This window comes from Phoenix dactylifera, chromosome 10 (assembly GCF_051530095.1).
Source record: "Phoenix dactylifera cultivar Ajwa chromosome 10, Ajwa_hap1_PhDact_Kaust_v1.1, whole genome shotgun sequence".
NCBI lineage: Eukaryota > Viridiplantae > Streptophyta > Magnoliopsida > Arecales > Arecaceae > Phoenix > Phoenix dactylifera.
The window spans coordinates 32,127,127-32,145,265 of NC_143199.1; the positions used below are offsets into that span (position 1 = coordinate 32,127,127).

Consider the following 18,139-nt stretch of genomic DNA (forward strand, 5'->3'; position numbering starts at 1 on the left):
TTCCACCTTACATCAACCAGGCAGCCGATTCACCCAACAGCATGATTGTCTTTTTGAGCTTCTTAGCCTCGCCTGAAATGCGTACCCAAATCAGCAACAGGCAATTGGTTTTTGTTTGGCTTTGTAATGGCACAGAACTCGATCATCGGCCGCATGAAATGACGATTCTTACAATGTAAAGATTGCTAGGATGCATGAAATGAACTGATCCACCTGATGTTTAGCAAGCACAAAAATAAGCATGAAATAGCACTGACAGATGGCACAAGGGCTGTTGTGCCAGTGGGTTGGATCGGCTTTTCAGAATGGAGGAATTGGAAAGGGAGGGATGCACGGGTGAACATATTCGCCCAACTTCTTTTTGGGATTTTGGTAAGGTATGGTCTCTTTAGAACTGAGTTTCCGCTGTTAAAAACATACTGGAACTTGAAAAAAAGCACACTTGCATTGTACAGCCTCTTCCATTCAGTTTTAATCTTGTTTGATCTCGAGAAATATACGATCAACGGTTCTTGATTTCGAAGGAGTAGTCGAGTTCCAGGTGGCATCTCCTGTCGTCATCTTCAAACTGCAATAAGCCGGAAAGCGAAATCAGTCTTATGCAGGTAATATTTTGTTTCTCAATTAGCACAAAGAAGATTTCGGATAAGTAACAAAGAAACTAGGACTGAAGTCGATACTTTTGATGTTTTTATCTAGATACCCATTCGATCGTACGTACCTTAAGTTTTGCTGAGTAGATTCCACGAGCAAGCGAACCAGAGGGAGTGGTCTCTTCTTCCAGCAGATGTTCGTAGGGGTCACGCCGAGGAGCAAAAGTACCGAGCATTCCCTTGCTCTGATCGACTGAAATTTGAAAGAAGGGAAGAGGAGGGAGGAATGTAAGTCGAAAACATGCGTCCACAATTATGCTTAAGCACATGAAGCCATTCATTCTCTGGCTAAGATAAAACAGTGTCAGAAATCTGGAAGTAACTATGAATTGCACCCGAAATCACCAACAGAGAGACCAAGGACCAAAAAGTTGGCTAGGAGAGGGCAACTCTGCCCACGGTCCAGCCAGCAATCTTTTGTCTGCTTTTCATGTTTTGCTGGAATCCCCGAGATTTTCAGGCTTCCATTGAAACATGGAACCAGTTGTAAAGCACAGGAGACGTCTCTATATTATTAACCAGATAAGGAAAACAGTATACCACCATTGCTAAAGGAAATCAGCAGTTAAATTACCCACATAATATAGAAGACTTATTCTGCAGTCCTTATAAGCAACAAGGTTTTTTTCTCTCTTTCCTCCTCCGTTCTTTTTTTTTAGTGAAAGACACGAAAACATCAAAGGAATGATTGAATTTTCGTTTATGAAATATTCATCAGATCTCTCTAAAATGAATAATGAAAAGAAAGCAAACTAAAATGCCAAACAGATAGTCATGGATTAATAATTATTTAGAACTTAAGAATAGAACAGAATGAACTATTTGCAGAATATTTGGTTGTCAGTCAAGCTAAACTTTGCCATCGACTACTACCTTTATCGGGTTTTGATTAAAAGTTAGACAACACTTGGTACATGATGCAAACAGAAAATTACTTTTAGTGTATATTTCTGCTGACAAGTCAAGACTGCTCTGGAAAGTGAATGTTGCTAAATGAAATTAGGGTGCCCAAATAAGATCGTAGAAGCCAGTTGTTTCTCCACAGCTGCCACTTAAAGAGATCAGGTAAAATTCTAGCACCTCCAAATACATTCTTGTCATAAACTACTTAAATCCTATCTATAGCTCATTGAAGGAACCAGTCACAATGCTATAGAAAGAGTGAAACACTCCTCTGCTCGCCTCTTGTTTCTGAAACCTTTTGAATTAAAGAACAAGTGAATGCAGAATGCCCGACATATATAAGACTACAGGGAAATCTTCCTTTGTGACCTTAATTTGGGGCTATAGTTCTCTGCTCTGAGTATACAACTACTATAGGAAACAGATAAGAACTAAACTGACAAGTAAATGTTATGCTAATTGACATATAGTCCTATAAATCGATGGTTGAACCAGATCTGAAAAATAAAAGTGGGTGAGGAAATCAGGTAAAGTACAAACAGTATTAAAGAGGAAATCTCAAGGAATTTACCCCAATGCAAAGAAACAATTTGGAGCCAGCCACATACAACTAATATTTGACTGATTCATCATAGTACAAGGTAATTCATAATTCTCAGTGAACTGTTTAAGGAACAAACACAAGAATGCCAAGCTCTAAGCTAGCAGAGTTGCATCAAATCCTGGACTTAATCTTTATTTCTGATGTTCATTGCATTTCCTTAATTCTCCAAAAGCTAGACTTTATTAAGTATTCACTATATGATGGCACATCTTTTCAGCAAAACGAATATGAATGTCAAGCTTGCTAAAAATATGGAGCAGGAAATTTCAAGGTTCTGTCATCAGTTTGGTTTTTCTAACCCAAAAAAAGAAAGAAAATTGGTGTAATGAAATATACCTTGTAGACCTTTCTTCCACACAGTATTCAAGTAATTTAAGCCAGAAACAATGTTATGCTTAACACTGAAAGTCAGCTTGAGACGATATTGTGATCCTTCCTTGAGAAAAAATAAAACACGACTTTGATTCTCTGCTACCAGTAAGGGTATTATAATTTCAGCACAGCCCTCGCATACAATTCCTATGGAGTGAAATGTAACTTTGGGTTCCATTTGGTCTGCAGAAAGGTGACAGTTTTGAATGCAGGGTCATAACAAAACTTCAAATTAGCAAGTAAAGAAAACAGTTAGACTGACCATTTAATTCTCCTTCAAGACAACCAAGCAGCTTTTCTTTCCACCTCCTCAGACTTTCATCATCCTGCAGGGTTCATAGGATTTTAATTGAAGCTAAGATGATGACACTAAAATTTGTCCTGTAAATGCAAAAGTCCACTTCATAAATAATGGAGGGAAAAGAATCTAAGAGATGCATTAAACATCGATAAATCGGTAACCTTGTTACTCCATGGTATCATTTGTTCTATTGCCGAGGGACATAAAAGTACAAAATGATGCAAGAATCTTGCTACGTGTTCAACAATCCAGTATTATGATGGTTGCTTTCTGTGAATTGCTTTGGCAATCATTAAGGGATCTTAAAGAACCTTGGTTGTTACTTCCACATCTTCAGGATGCCCCTCGTGCAAGTTTCAACAGTACGAAATTATAGGATTCTGCTCTCAAATATTCTAGAGGATCATTGGTAAAAAAATTTCCACCCTCTAGATTAGTCATACTTTGATCCCTTGCATAAAATCTTGGATCAAATTTAGTTGTTACTCTATCAGGATATTCCAGATAATGCATGTCCTTTCTTGCCATCTCGATGAGCATCTTGGTAGCATGGTTGCCAGCAAAGGTTCACAATTCCTTATTCTCATAGCTTGTAATGTCAATCCAACTTTGACACAGATTTCGAAAGATATAAATTTACTTCTCAATTCAATATTTGGATGAATCAGGTGATGGGAAAGATGCTCTAGATATTGACCAAAGGCAAACCCTCAAACCTGATCTCGAATATAAAGCACACAAGATACACAGGGGAAACAAGATTATTATTATCATCAAAGCACATTACTTTTGGCCATATTGACACATGAAATTGTCTCAGTCCTTGACTATTTTAAAGCCTACTGGGCAACCAAATCTATCTTATTTGGAAAACCTACTATATTACCTTCTATAGGAACAAAAATATATTTAGATTTTATTAAGAGACGTGTTTAACAACAAAGCCAACCTACCAAAAGTGGTATTTTAGCCACATAAAATGATTCAGGTAAAAGCCAGCCAGCAGTTATTGAACTCTTACATAAAGGACATATGGACTTTCTGTATGTGAGATCCTGTCAACCCCTAATTGTCTGCCATATGATCACATTTCCTATGAAGGCTTCTAAAAAGTAAAGAGAAATGCACCGTCTAACATTTATGATCATATACAGCTTCGAGATTTGGTAATTATTATAATGTCAGAGTACATTAATTTAACTCCATCATGTGCGGACAAATAAATAAGCAGAGCTGTTGGAACTTGGAACTCTTGTGTATTCTAACCCAAGGATTTAAACCTCGGGGATCAGTATGATGTTGATGGACAGCCAGTAACATATGATCTTCTATAGGTGGTGATCCTCAATAAGCCTATGTATCTATACTCATATTCAATGTAACCAAGTAGCTAAGAAGTATTTCCCAAGGTTGTCTTTGCAATGTTAGTAAGGACAATTGTACCGATTTCTTTAATATAAGATCTATTTAAACATAGAATAGGTAAATTTCATCAATGCATAAAATGGCATCATGTGAAGATTTATGCCATTGAAGAACCCTAGGTGGTATGAGAGAGAATGATAGTCAAAAGCTGCCACTTTGTTTATCAAGCATGTTGTATATATATAAGCCAAGGGTTCTCCCTGTCAGCTTCTACTGCTCGATGCTGGCTCTGTTTTGAGCTGCTTCCTTTTTTAAGCTTGATGGTGCTTGAGGGGGAAAAGAATTTTTTAAAACCATAAGAAAAAATTAGTACATTTTTTGAATTATATCAGTTTTTTGGTCGGTAATAAAGAGAGCATCAGGCATTCAAACTCAGAACATGCTCAAAAGACAGTCGCATAGAGGTAGAGATAAATTTCTGTGAGCATTTTTGCCTATTATAAAAAAAAATCATTTACAAATTAACGCAGCATGCTAGTTCTTTATGGATTCAAAAACATTGACTAAAGGAAGAACAGTAAGGAAGTGATATATGGGATCTTGACAACCAATATGACTGATCGTCAAGACACTTTTATACCAATCAGACATTAACTTCTAGGACGATATCAGAAATTTCTATCGGTATTTTTTTACCTTAACAATAATTATATTCTTTCGTAGGCCAGTCAGCTAGGTCTGTAGCCCTTCTTTCCTAATGTAGTTTGCTCACAGCTAATGTGATATAGCGACTGGGACCAGTCAACTTGTATTATTGTGCCACTGTTCATTTAAGTAAATTTAGGAAGACTCTGTTGCTCTGTTGAGTAACACTCTTCAAAGTAGACACACACACACACACACACACACAAAGCCTTCGACAACTCAAGGCATTAAAATCTTTAGTGCATAAAAAATAATAATAATAGCCAAGCATCAAAGCTAAATAGATAAAAAAAACATTCCTATATAGTATTAAGTCATTACTTCGAGAAAAGAATAAGATATTGAAAAATAACGACTGGGTTATAAGCGACCAGAGGAAACCATACAAGAAAGGAGCATTTCTATCCAAGATATAGAAATAATAAACTGCAATAGATCAAATAGTAATGCAACAAAGGCAAATGAGAATACAATTCAAATCAGGTTATACTCATATAATACATGGGGAACACAAAAACACCATCTAAGGCCACAAATTTCTAATATAAGACAAATATGGACAGAAAAGATCTAAGAGAGAGGGAAAAAATAGAAATTTTCAAAGAGATCGAAACCCACAGGATCCATATCAGATAGCAGACATCGCCAAGAACGAAACCAACCCAAAATAACCCACCACCTCGCGACCCACGACATCGAAAGCAAACAAGAATCCAAGAAAACCAAAAAGATAGATAAAACACAAATCTAAAATACAGCATATATCAAGTCGATTGCAAAAAAAGGATCGCATCTTTAGCGGAAAACTCACGTCCCAGATCTTTGAGAAGAGGAGGGAGGGATCAAAAATAAAAGAGACAAGATCGCTAGAGAAAGAGAGACGAAAAAGAACAGGCTAAAATCAAGACCTTGTCTTTCTCCAGCTGTTCCTTGAGAGGGATCAGAGGCCCGGGAACGAACCCATCGACGCCGACCTCCTCGTCTTCCTCTCCGTCAACTTCCTCCTCATCGATTTCGGCCTTCTTCCCATCAACCAAGACATCATAGCCGCTCCCCGGCGGAGCTTCAAGGACGTCCCTACGAGTTCTCGAGGCGGAGGAACACTCCGCCTCCGCTCTCCTCTCTCCCTCCATCGTCGCCGAAACCCTCCTCTCCGATCGAAACCTCGAGGGTTTAAGAAACCAAAAGCGAGAGCGAGAGAAAGGAGTTGCTTTTAAGGTACTTGCAACGTGTCCTACCGGCCCTGCCCGTGTACATTTGGACAAGGGGTTAAAGCGGGCGCTTCCACTTGAGTCGCGTACAAAAAAAAGATTCCGTGGCTCGACATGGTAAGTTGGTCAAATGGGTCTGGGCTGTCGGTTTGACTTGGGAGTCCGCATGTCGGATCAGGTGATAGATTATTTTGACCCGTCCTGACTTTTGTCAAACTCGCGCTAGCACAAATCTAGCCTTGACCATGACAGCTAGCGCCAGGCCTCGTTGAAATTTATGCGTGGTCGGAGGACGGCTGGAATGAAGAAAGAAGAGGGAGTTTTGTGAAATTGACCATTTCATCCGTTGGTTATGGACCCACGTACCCCTCGTCACCTCATCTTGGAATATAAGTAGGAAAAGTGGGAGCAAGATGCGAATATATAATGTACATGAAATATATTATAGAAAAAAAAAAGAACAACTTAAGAGAGAAGAAAGGGAGAGAAAATGAAAATCTTCCTCCTCCATCACCATAATCTACCATCTTTGCGATTTCCACCACCACCATCGTTGGCCTCCATCATCATCCACCATCATCAATCTCCACCACTGACCTTTATTGATCTCTACTACTGCCATCATCACCAAACATCTCCATTACCATCCACCACCACCCTTGTCGATCTCCACTATCACCTACCGTACTATAAAACCCTATCAACCCCCAGCACTAACGTTATCGATCTACATCACCGTTGAAGATTTCCACCACCATGCTAAGGATTTTTATCCACTCATCACTATCAACAATCTCTAATACCACCCATCAATGTTAATGATCTTCATCGCAACCCCAATCATCCATCAGACTATCAATGATCTCATACAACAGTTAATAGTAGTAGTGGACGAACTACTACTATCCACCATCACTGTCGTCGTTCTTCAGCACTACTCTACATCATTGAAAATCTCTATTATTATTCACTGGTATAATTTTCGCTCTACGCTATCTCTCCTCATCATCGAAGATCTCTCCTCTGCCCAACACCGCAATCTCTACTACCATCCATCACCGCCAACAATGGTGGTGGAGATTGCTGTTCCACGGGTTTTAAAAGGACAATTAATTCACACATTAGATAATAACAGATGCACATGTTTCAAATTGATACATGGATATCTTAAACAGATGATGCATGGCAATCTCGTGCCTACGTTTTAAAAAGGCAATGCGCATATTATAAACTATTAATGTAAGTATCTGACAAATGACATGCAAATGTTCAATTGCTGGTTTTAGAATAGGTGATGATTGTGCTTGTCTTCTGGGTGCCCCCACCCCTAGCTGTCTCAAGGTGAACTTTAATAGTAGTGTCGGCAAGAGAGGGAGCTGTGGAGGTGTGGGCTTCATCATTAAGGGCTCATTTGGTTTGCGGAAAAAGAAGAAGGGAAAGTGTGGTCAATGGAAAAGTAATGAGATGCTTTTTGTTTGGTTGGAGTTTTCAAATAAGAGAGACGGAAAAATTATATTCCCATTGGAATATGATTCCCACATTTCATAGGAAAGTCTTTCCCATGAGAGATGGGAATCACTCTATTTTTATTTTTTTTTCCAAAAAGGCCTTTCAGCATTAAAGAAACATTAAAGAGGCATTAAAGACCTAATTTTTATTAAGGGTATAAAAGGAATTATACATAACTTTCCCAGAAAAGTGGATGGTCAACCAAACATAAGTATTTTGAAAATTTATCACTTTCTTATGGTAAACCAAACATGCCAAAAGTACTTTCCTATGCATCCTCTTTTTAGGAATCTGCTTTTCAGAAATCATATTCATGGGAGGAAAAATGCTTCCCGCAAACCAAACGAGCCCTAAAGACCACAACGATTGGCTGGTGGCGGCAGGAGGATGACAGATCTTTGACACGTTTGTTGTATGCGCCGAGCTCAGAGCGGCATGAGAGAGTGTTACCTTTGCGAGATGGGTGCTGAATGTGGACATTATCCTCCTCGAAGGGGACTCAACCATAGTGATCAAGTGGGTCCGGGGTTAGTGGTGCGCTGCTAAGAAGAGGCCGTTCTTCCAATATGCACAGCCTATTGGGAGAGTGTGGCTCCCATGAGGTCACGTATGTTTACATAGAGGCAAACTGTGCTGTTGACTGGATTGTCTCCTTTACTACTCGTCACTCTAAAGGGTTTATCTAGATGGACCACGTGTCTGCGCTAGAGTCCCTATGTAGTATTTTGTTTTCTGATCTTGTAGGCTGCATTTACACCCGCAAGATGTGAGCCGCCGTTATACCAAAAAAAAACTTATTTGATGAAAGCTAATGCACATTTTATAAAATATCAAAGAGTTATAAGCGCACATTTTGAATTGTTGATTCCTACATTTTCAAAAAATGATGCACTCATTAGGTAGCATTGCACGCCCAAGTTCAAATTAATGATGCATACATCTTAAATAGTTGATGCCCATGTTTTAAAAGGCAATGCATACGTTACAAACTACTAACACATACATTTGAAACTAGTGTTCGGCAAATGTTCAATTACCAGTACATGCATTGAAAGCATATGATGCGTAGGCTTTGAATGGGTGATGCACTTTTTGGATGAAAATTGATGCATGTGTTTCAAATTGGTGATACATGTATCGCAAATAGGTGGCACACACGAATCTAATGGGCCCGTTTTAAAAAAGTTGCATATATTATAAGCTTTCAGTGCACAGATTTAAAATGACCAGTCCACACGTCTAATTGTTGACGCGAATATTTTGAGCAAGTAATTCATACACTTTAAACAAGCAATTCATTGGATAATAGGTAATAGACATGTTTCAAATTGGTGGTGTACATATCTTAAAAGAATGATGCACACTTTAAAATAGACGATCCATATATGCTTAATTGTTGGTTTGCATACTTTAGTAGAGAACGAGATCACTTGAAAGATTTTAAACACAACAACTCAATTTCAAAACAAAATTAAGAATATTTGGATCACTGATTTCAAATGTATTCATTGCCTCTTAAAAATGTTTGCATTGGATTCTCGTGTATGAGGTGGTTAATATGTCTGCATCATCAATTTGGAGCACGTACACCAGCTGTCATCTAATGCATATTCTAAAATATTTCACCATTTTTGTCAATGGTTGTGGGTGATGGTCGATGGTGATGTGGTTAATTAGTAGGTGGCAGCAGGCAGTGGTAGAGACTGTCAATGGAGATTATTTGGACTCTGCTCATCTCCATCATTATTGACTTGCCATCTTTTTTTTAATTTTTGGTACATTGGCGCTTCACACACACCGGGTATGAATGCAGCCCATAAAGTATGACAGGAGAAAATACATCGAAGGCGGCACCTAAGCGTGGGTATCCCAAACAACGTTCCTGGAGTGGTGAGCTGCAAAAGATGTCATCCAATCTGCCACACTGTTAATCTTACGGAAGACATGGGTAGCCTAGTGAGAGGTACACTCGCCCAATCCTTCATAGGTGATCTAGCCAGAAGCTTATATATAGTAATATTGCGAAGTGCAGCGAAGGACATGGATGCTTCCTCTCCCTAGCGTGTGCTAAACACTCAGATGCATTTATTTACCTTGAAAGTATCTCTAAGCCTAGTGCTGCAACTTGAATCTAATCTTAATCGCATATTACTTAAACAATATTTATGGTTTTAAAAAGATCTCTCGAGGTTGATCATTGTTTTTCCTTTTTACCTCTTTCTTTTGTTGTTACAGTTTTTAGACCAAAGCAATGAGCTTCGTATGTTACAAGCAGCATACTCAATACTAGTTTTGCAAACACCTCTCTGCCTCGCGCACCTTTAAAATCATGGAACGTGATGAATGGAGAATTAGGAAGGACGGAAACAGCTTCTACAAGTCTAGTTTCACCCTTATTTACCCGCCAGCAAGGCATTCATCAGTCACAGAATCCAGATTTACCTGAGAACATAGGTTAAGGCACAGCAGAAAAACAACAGCTAGAAGGACAAAAAAACATGAAAAAGAACTAATTATTAGTTTATTTATTTCTTTATAGACGAAAAATCTAACGTACTAAGGCTCTGTTTGGCAGAACTTTTGGTGGGCTAGAAAACACTTTTTCACCATCCAAAAATATTTTTGGATAGAATAGGAGTGTTTGGTAAAAAAAAATCGAAAAGTTATTTTAGTTTTATTAAAAAGCTAAAACAGCTTATAAGAGAAGTTCTAAAATGGAGATTCTTCGAAAAAGCACTTTTAGCATGCGTCGGAAACCTGTTTTGATTTATTATTTTTTTTGACCAAAATACCCATAATTAAATATTATAATTACAAAAAATATCTCTTTATATTTATTAATACATAATGATAATAATTATAATATTTTATACATTTATTATTATATTATACTATAAATATTATATTAAATTATGTCATAATACATTGATATATTACATTATATAATATCGAATTATATTATATTATTATACTATAGTATACAATATTATATTACTATATTATAATAATATTATATCATATTACAGTAATATTATATTATATTATATATTTATGTATTAATACATATTATACATTATGCTATGTTGTTTAATACTACGTTGTCTTTTATGATCATTTTATCATACTAAAAAGTATTTTTTTCAGTTTGTTTACCAAACACATATTAAAATTCTATTACATTTTAGAAATATAGTTACCAAACAACAAATAAATTTTTATAAAAACTCTACTTCCGAAAAGTATGTTACATGGACACAGACAAGTGCTGATTGTAATCATGAAACCAGGCATGTAATCTCTTGAACCTTACTTTCAGCGGATGTACGAAATTTATGTTAAGGACCGACCGGTCGCCACAATTGACGTGGGAGAAGTAGCTTTGCTCAAACATAAAGCAGCCCCAGGCCTCCGATCTAGACCTTTTCCAGGAACCCAGCGGTTGTTACAGGGAGAAAAAAAAAATTTTTTTTATTTTTTCCAAAACGATATTTCATTTCATATACCTCTAACGTGAATACAGCGAGACATAGTAAACAAAATAAGGCGTGTAAAACGCCATCTAAACTAGACCAGAAGACCTCCCCAGTGTGCCGGGCAACATAAGAGACGATCCAGTTTGCTGTACTGTTCGCCTCTCGGTAAGCATGGGTCATCTGACAGGAGATCAGCTCCTGCACCAAACTATAAGTGTCCCGTATCAGATGGTGACCGTCCACATACGTGTCTACACCTCGTATCCAGTCAATCACCGTAGAACAATCATCCTCGAGAACAAGTATGTCGGCCCTCAACACTCGTCTCGCATACAAAACGCCCTCTCAAGCAGCCTACAGCTCTGCTCCCACAGTCGAACAGCCAAATATGCTCTGTCTGCCCCTATGTCCCTGATCACGAAAAAACAAAAAGCCTTCGCCGCCTCATACTTGTAATCCAAGAACTTGAACGATAAGAGTAACCATCGGTTAAAACCTCTGACACCAGACCGGATTGATACTCTGCCGACACAGTAAAATGGCAACCACTGAGCCGAAGAGAGTCAGATATGACTGTAAAAACCAAATAAGCAACACATGGGCTCATCACATCCACCCGGACCTTTTAGGAGAGAGAGAGAGAGAGACGAACTTTTCAGCGATGGCAGACTCATTGAACAGTAAAAATGTTACTGCGATAGAAAAGACAAGGGGTAAATGGGACCATATTTATTCCCCTAAAGACATCCAGCTTCATCAGTTCCTGTATGCGCAAGATCCAAATGACGGTACAATCCCCCCCCTATGAACCCCTAAACCAGAAGAGTCTGATACATATCTGGTGTTATCAGAAAAACTGAAAAGTTGATGGACCCCTGTCAGCCCGGCTAAATGTTATGTTAGAAAGGTTTTGGATTTATCGGTATTTCTTTTTTATTTTTTCCATTTTGGTTACCTGCTAGTTCTAGCTGATAAGTTCCATCTGTTACAGGGATTAGACTAAGAACTGTTCTCCTTGCACTTTGTTTCGTCTTTGCATCTTCCTTTGAAAGTTCTGGGCATTGATGAATGGGAAGTTGAAGATATAGGATCAGCTTCCACGTCCATTAGTCCAGTTTCATCCATTCGTATCGGCCAGGGAGCGGCTGATCAGTTACAGGATCATAATTATACCTGCCGACACAGGAAACAAAAACAAAAGTCAAGAAATGCGAGATAAACCAACAGGAACCCAACTTAATGAATCATATCAACTTGCAACTCTGGGATCCCCACCCTCATCTTAAAACCTCACAACATTGTGTTCTATGTTGACATGTTTTATTCAACAATTCGGTGAGAGTAACATGTATTAGAAGACTAATTATTACTAGATTCAGTAACATGTATCTAACCAAATAAGCTTTAGACATAAATCTGCACTTTTCCACAGTTCTGTTGCCTCCTTAAACATGACAGACTCGAGAACTGGAGTTATGTCATTAGTAAATTAACATTTCAAAAAGAGTGAATAATGGGGAATCATATACTTCTCTGCAAATTGTCTTTGTTGGGGTTGCTCAGCTCCAGCAAAAAATTCTTCCAATTCCAGGGCAGCCAGGGTGTCTCCTCTGCCCGTTGAGTTCCTCGCCCTCCTGCTGTTGCCAGTTGATTTGGTCGGTTTGTTTGTAGAACTGGGGGCCTCTATAGATTCAGGTTCCCTTATCAAACTGCAAGGTGTGGTCTCTCTGGCATTCCTGCAGCCAAGCATTACAAGATAAAATCCTCTGCATGATTTTTCTTTTTTTTTTTAAAAAAAAGAATTCTTTCAGAAAATCCTGTAAGAATTTCAAAGACAATATTTACATAAGCATGCTCTAAAGGCCATCTAAAATTTGGAAACCAGCACAAAATGGAGCAACTTATAAAGATCCGAAGACAGCCATATCAGCTATAGTGATTGGGTTTGATAATACCTGTCAGATGGAGATAAATTTCCAGAATTTATTATTCCAAAAAATGAAAAGGAAAGAACTTCAAATCTTTATTTTCCTCCTAAGTGGAGAAGCATTCTTTTCCATAACTTTTTCCTTTTTCATATATAATCCGAGAAACCAACCAGGTAACCACCACATATTATAGCCACATCAACTTGTGGATAAAAAAAATGCACCAATCAACAAGTTTTCAGTAGAAAAAAAACTAATAACTATAGTGCAACTATATGAAATTGACCTCACAATTCTTCTTTTACATGCAATCCTAGTAAGGGCCATGGTCATCTCAAATGTATAATTTAAAAGCATAAACTGATCACTTGTGTCTCTAACCACATCAGACAACCACATATGGGCCCAACATCTAATGGCCCGCTATCCTGACAAATGGCTATCTGCCAGGTGTGAATGCCATGCTTGACAGCCCTATGATCGTGATTGGATGGCTTCCAGGAGAATCCAAATAAAATTTAACGCATGTTCCCGGCACCTGATAGTTCAGCAATAACTTCATAAGATTCCACTGTCAAGTAAAAAAGAAAAAAGGCATCACAAGCACCATGACAAATTGGTTAAACAATAGAAACTACAACTATCACTATCAGCGACACTCAAAAGAGTGTCAGAAATCTAAAAGTAGCTCCAGCACTCAGCAAGGATTCCATGATGAAGTTCATCCATTTCTTGTTACACTTTTCGGGCTCTTTATCACTAGCCATAATGTATGCACAGAATCCACACAAGTTTGTGGCCAGGAATGGTCCTAAGATCACCTTTTTCGTATAGGAAATATAGGAATCCAAAAGGTGCACAAAAAAGTAAGCAAAATGCATATTACTTCCAGCTTTGCATGCTCAAATACTAATAAACTTCAAGCAACCTTCTTGTGTCAAGAAACATAATAGAAATGTAGGAAACACAAAATGACAAAGTGACCCCCACCAACTGAAGCAGTTCCTCATAACTCAAAATCATCATGCTTCAACTATTCGCAAGGGAATTGCAAGTCAGTGAAATCATATAAAACCCCAGTCAAGTTTGTCCATCACACTAAATCAAGTCGAACACATGTCTAGACAAATCCAGGCCATATAGAAACTATAAGGAATAACTGGCATGCATCTCCAAAGTTCAAGAAAAATGAACTGATATAAATAGCTAGCATGAAGTTGGGAAAGAGAAAAGGCATTGAATTCAGGTATTGTCGTATATGGTAAACCCACTTGCAGAAAAAATGACAATCGAATAAAGAGGTCCCTTCAAAACCCATTTCACAAAAGTAGGACAGAGTTTCCCGCATTATTGTAATATTTTCTATCAATACATGCTTCAAAAAAAAACAAAAAAACAAAAAACCTGAAGATAACAGTGGCAGTAAAGAGACAATATATGAGTATGTCCATGTTGAAGCAACAATCCAAAAGAGACAATGAAAGAAGTGAAAAGTGATGATAGAAGATTTATATATAATTTTATACAGTCTCCGAGAAGCCTGATTTCCAAAAGTACCAGAGTTTCCGCAGCAAAAACAAATACTATGTTTCCAGAAGCCAAAAAAAAAAAAATCGTAGCGTACAAATCAGAAGAGAATAACCCAAGAAAGAAAATGACTAGGAAACTTTGATTTTAGAAAAAAAATTTCTAACATTAAGAAGTCTCGGAGAAGAACAACATGTGGAGCGGTTTTGAGCATAAAACACTAAACCGACCATAAGAATGGCAAAGAGGAAGCGGAAGAAAATGGGCTTTTAGAGAACCAGAAAGTGTTATGATTATTTTTTTTAAATGCCTTACAAGAATCAAATAGAGGAAAGACCCAAGAAAAATTAAAATTAAGACATATATAAGAACCCTCAATCAATTCAAGTGGCGATTTAAAAACCCTACATAATAACGATGACTTAAAAATCAAAGAAACGAATAGCTTAAACAGGAAGAAAAAAAAAAATCACACTCCCACTGCATCTGGTCTTCTCCACTGGAAAAACAAGCATCCAAGATGCCCTAGAAATACGATTTTGAATCACAATTATCTCCCAGAAACGACCCCAAAGGCGATAAAATTAGAACGAAGACCAAACCCTAATGAGTGAAATTTGGAAAGATCAGAAGAAACCCCACCTGCCAGATTCGTGCTCGAGAAAATTATCCCTGTAGGAAACCTCGATCTCCGGCGAGGCATCTCCCTTCTTCAAGCAGCAGCTCCTCGCCGACACCGACCCCGCCGAGCCCGAATTCACCAGGCCCTCCGCCAGCTGGCCGCCAGGGCTGGTGCTCCCTTTAGAGCTAGCGTTGGAGCTGGATTTTGGGCTAGGGCTCGGTTTCTCCTTACAGGCCTCCTTAGCCCTAGCGGCGGTGGCCAGGAAGGGCTTTTCGAGGCGGCGGCTTCGGAGTTCGAGGTAGGAGGCTGGGTCCACGGTGGGCTTCTGGAGGCGCTGGAGGGCTAGGGTTCTGGCCCGGGTGCGGACCCCCACGGAAGACTGGTTGGGGACCTCCATGACCGCCACCGCTCCACTGATCTTGGCCTTCCTCATGTCCTTCCCCATCATCCGATCTACTCTTCCAACTGCTGAGATGATCCCATACACAGGAAGGAAAGATTGGCTTTTGAAGAGGAAACACAGACACAGAACGAAAAGAAGCGATCTTGGAGACGAAATACAGAAGGAAACAAAAAGGGTTTTGGACGGAGGAGAGATAGAGAGTCGCAGATGAGGGGAAAGAAGACGGGCGGGAAGGGATGGAGAGAGGAGACGAGAGCGACACCCACACGAGGGCGTGAGAATTTCTGAGAAAGAGGCCCCTCGGAGAGAGAGAAGAGGGAAATCTTATGTAAAAGACTAAAGAGAGAGCAGGAGGACGGTGGCTTCGGCCTGTAGAGGGAGAAAGAGCATAGGCTACGAAAGCTTGTACTTTCCGCATGTGAACGATTTTTTTTTTTTTTTTTTTAGGGGGGGCGGGGGGGTGGGGGTATTTTATTTTTTTATTTTTATTTTTACACATGTACCTAAGTCATCTGATATAGTTAAAAAATTAATAATTTTAAATTAAAATGTCTAAAACAGGATAGATATATAGAATAAAATATTTATTAGTTTATTATAATTGAGGACAAAAAAAATAATTTCAAAATTTTATTTTATTTTTAATTAAAATAAATATAGTTTTTGTTAATGGTGTAGATGAAACATTATATTAGGGATATTTGTGCAAAAATAGTATTTTATGAGGATACAGAAATAAATATAAATTTTAAGGGTGTATTTATGTAATTTAAATTTTTAGAAGGATATTTATGAAAAAAAAAAGCTATGCTGAAAAATACTCTTTTCAATTTTTTTAATAAGTGTTATCTAATTTTTAAAAATATAGTAATTTGCCTCTCTTGATATGTGGATGAGTAGAATTTTTTTCTTGTATCTTTTATTTTTATTTTAAAAATATAATATGAGAGTTAAATGGATTTACAAACGGATAATTTGGATGCTCGGTTAATCATGTATTAAACTGAGGATAGAGTGCAAGGGCTTAAAATTGCCATACTTATATATTTCGTGGAATCATCAATTATAGAGTGATCTTTGTTATAGCTTCTTAGATTATAATTTGAATTGCCAATATGGATATCCTATTTATCTTATTGCTTAATTGTGAAGATCCAATACCTTCTTGAAGATTGACTATTTATAAGTTAAGAAAAAGTTTGCAGCATTGCAATCTAGCATGCATTAAAATGAAATTACTAACACTTATAAATTCTTTTGTAGTTCTTTTCTTAATTAGCACTCACAGCAATTGTGTAAAGCATGTGAATTATTAAGTAAATTGGAGCTACTATTGACTCTAATAATTTAGCCACTGCCTTTGTACACAATTTTGCTTGCATACTTTTTGAGTGTGCTAATTTATAACAAAAGCTTATTTTTTATTCTTAAGATAGTTCCAACATGTTTTTTTTTTGGTAAAATGATATTTCATATAGCTCTAACGTGAGTACATCCTGCTAAGTCAAATGAAAGTAAAAGATACAAGAAAGGAGGTAAAACTGTCAATGCCGTCTAGATGAACTCTCCGATGTGTCGGGCTACAAATGAGACAACTTAGTCTGCTGCTCTGTTCATCTTTCGGAACACATGTGTTGCCTAAAAAGAGATAAACTTCCGGACCAGTCTACGAATCTCACAGATCAGAAGATGGTCAACCCCAATCCTGTTAGCTTTGGACATCAATATACCATATAAGCGGCCTCGACATTGATGAGCAGATCTCTTTCTTATTCTAGATTCAAGCCGGCACGAACAGCTAATGCCGCTAGGGTGGCCATCTCTCATCGTAAATGATCCAGATGACAGCATGGTGATTATTTTTATATGTAAGTTCTACAAATTTGTTTTCATATTATGAAAGTTTGAGTCATTTGCTTTCAAATATGTTTAACTCATATAGAGTCAAATGTTCAATAAAAAAATACTACATATAAAAAATATCCTAAATGTCTATAATGAACAGATAGCAAACACAAAAGCATCATAATATTTTTTTTTTTCCGTTGAATAGCTATAACTCCACCACGAATTACTTAATTAAATTGATTAAAATTTTACTTATGTCAAATACTAGAGATAACACCTTTCAGCTTTCAAATATGGATGCGACGTGATACATCAATGCATGAATTGATGCAATTTGAATTTCTAGGATCATTCAACTTTGTAAATAATTTGGAATTCTAACAGCTAGGAGAATATCATGATTTTTTTAGTTAAATTGTTTGAATAACATTATCCTCAAAATTTCTAAGAACAACGATTTTTCCTCTAAAATTTTTCAGAATAAAGAGGCTTGCGTGCCCAAATGCCTCAGAAATCTTTGTTCTTTGAGATCTTGTTTGAACCCCCACTTTGTTTCCCATGAACCTAAATGTCATGCATAGCACTTTGGTTTCCCTAAATAAAATCGTCATACCGAAACCAAATCGCTAGTATAATACCTCATGCTTATGCTGATGGTAAACTTTATTTTTTTTTGGATACAACAGCGGCTCACATCAGACTGATAAGAATACGG

The 18,139-nt window shown here is 37.7% G+C and overlaps 2 protein-coding genes across 3 annotated transcripts; both read right to left on the bottom strand.

Moving 5' to 3' along the window:
- Nucleotides 1-159: 159 nt before the first annotated feature.
- Nucleotides 160-6,171, bottom strand: LOC103706943 (rho GDP-dissociation inhibitor 1-like). Its single transcript, XM_008791223.6, has 5 exons — nucleotides 5,812-6,171; nucleotides 2,795-2,858; nucleotides 2,497-2,715; nucleotides 722-846; nucleotides 160-568 (listed from the first exon to the last, which is right to left on the bottom strand). The coding sequence occupies exons 1-5, from the start codon at nucleotides 6,034-6,036 to the stop codon at nucleotides 503-505; spliced, it is 699 nt and encodes a 232-aa protein (XP_008789445.3). The 5' UTR covers nucleotides 6,037-6,171; the 3' UTR covers nucleotides 160-502.
- A 4,701-nt stretch (nucleotides 6,172-10,872) lies between these two features.
- On the bottom strand, nucleotides 10,873-15,958 carry LOC103706941 (cyclin-dependent kinase inhibitor 5-like). 2 transcript variants are annotated; one of them, XR_005506778.3, is made up of 4 exons: nucleotides 15,194-15,958; nucleotides 12,626-12,832; nucleotides 12,052-12,269; nucleotides 10,873-11,618 (listed from the first exon to the last, which is right to left on the bottom strand). XR_005506778.3 is itself a non-coding variant. In XM_008791221.6 (3 exons), the coding sequence occupies exons 1-3, from the start codon at nucleotides 15,619-15,621 to the stop codon at nucleotides 12,203-12,205; spliced, it is 702 nt and encodes a 233-aa protein (XP_008789443.4). In that variant the 5' UTR covers nucleotides 15,622-15,958; the 3' UTR covers nucleotides 11,738-12,202. The 2 variants fall into 2 exon arrangements, 1 of the variants encoding a protein (XP_008789443.4); XM_008791221.6 differs by lacking the exon at nucleotides 10,873-11,618 and having other exon boundaries at nucleotides 11,738-12,269.
- Between the last annotated feature and the right edge of the window lie 2,181 nt (nucleotides 15,959-18,139).

Bases quoted from the DNA above. Each gene is read 5' to 3' on its own strand.
- LOC103706943 (XM_008791223.6), bottom strand. From the start codon at position 6,036: ATGGAGGGAGAGAGGAGAGCGGAGGCGGAGTGTTCCTCCGCCTCGAGA. The intron at 2,716-2,794 runs GTCAGTCTAACT...ACCTTTCTGCAG, and splicing joins TCTTGAAGGAGAATTAAATG to ACCAAATGGAACCCAAAGTT. The intron at 569-721 runs GTACGTACGATC...GGCTTATTGCAG, and splicing joins TCTACTCAGCAAAACTTAAG to TTTGAAGATGACGACAGGAG.
- LOC103706941 (XM_008791221.6), bottom strand. From the start codon at position 15,621: ATGATGGGGAAGGACATGAGGAAGGCCAAGATCAGTGGAGCGGTGGCG. The intron at 12,833-15,193 runs GTGGGGTTTCTT...GCTTGGCTGCAG, and splicing joins CTCGAGCACGAATCTGGCAG to GAATGCCAGAGAGACCACAC. The intron at 12,270-12,625 runs GTATATGATTCC...CTGTGTCGGCAG, and splicing joins CAAAGACAATTTGCAGAGAA to GTATAATTATGATCCTGTAA.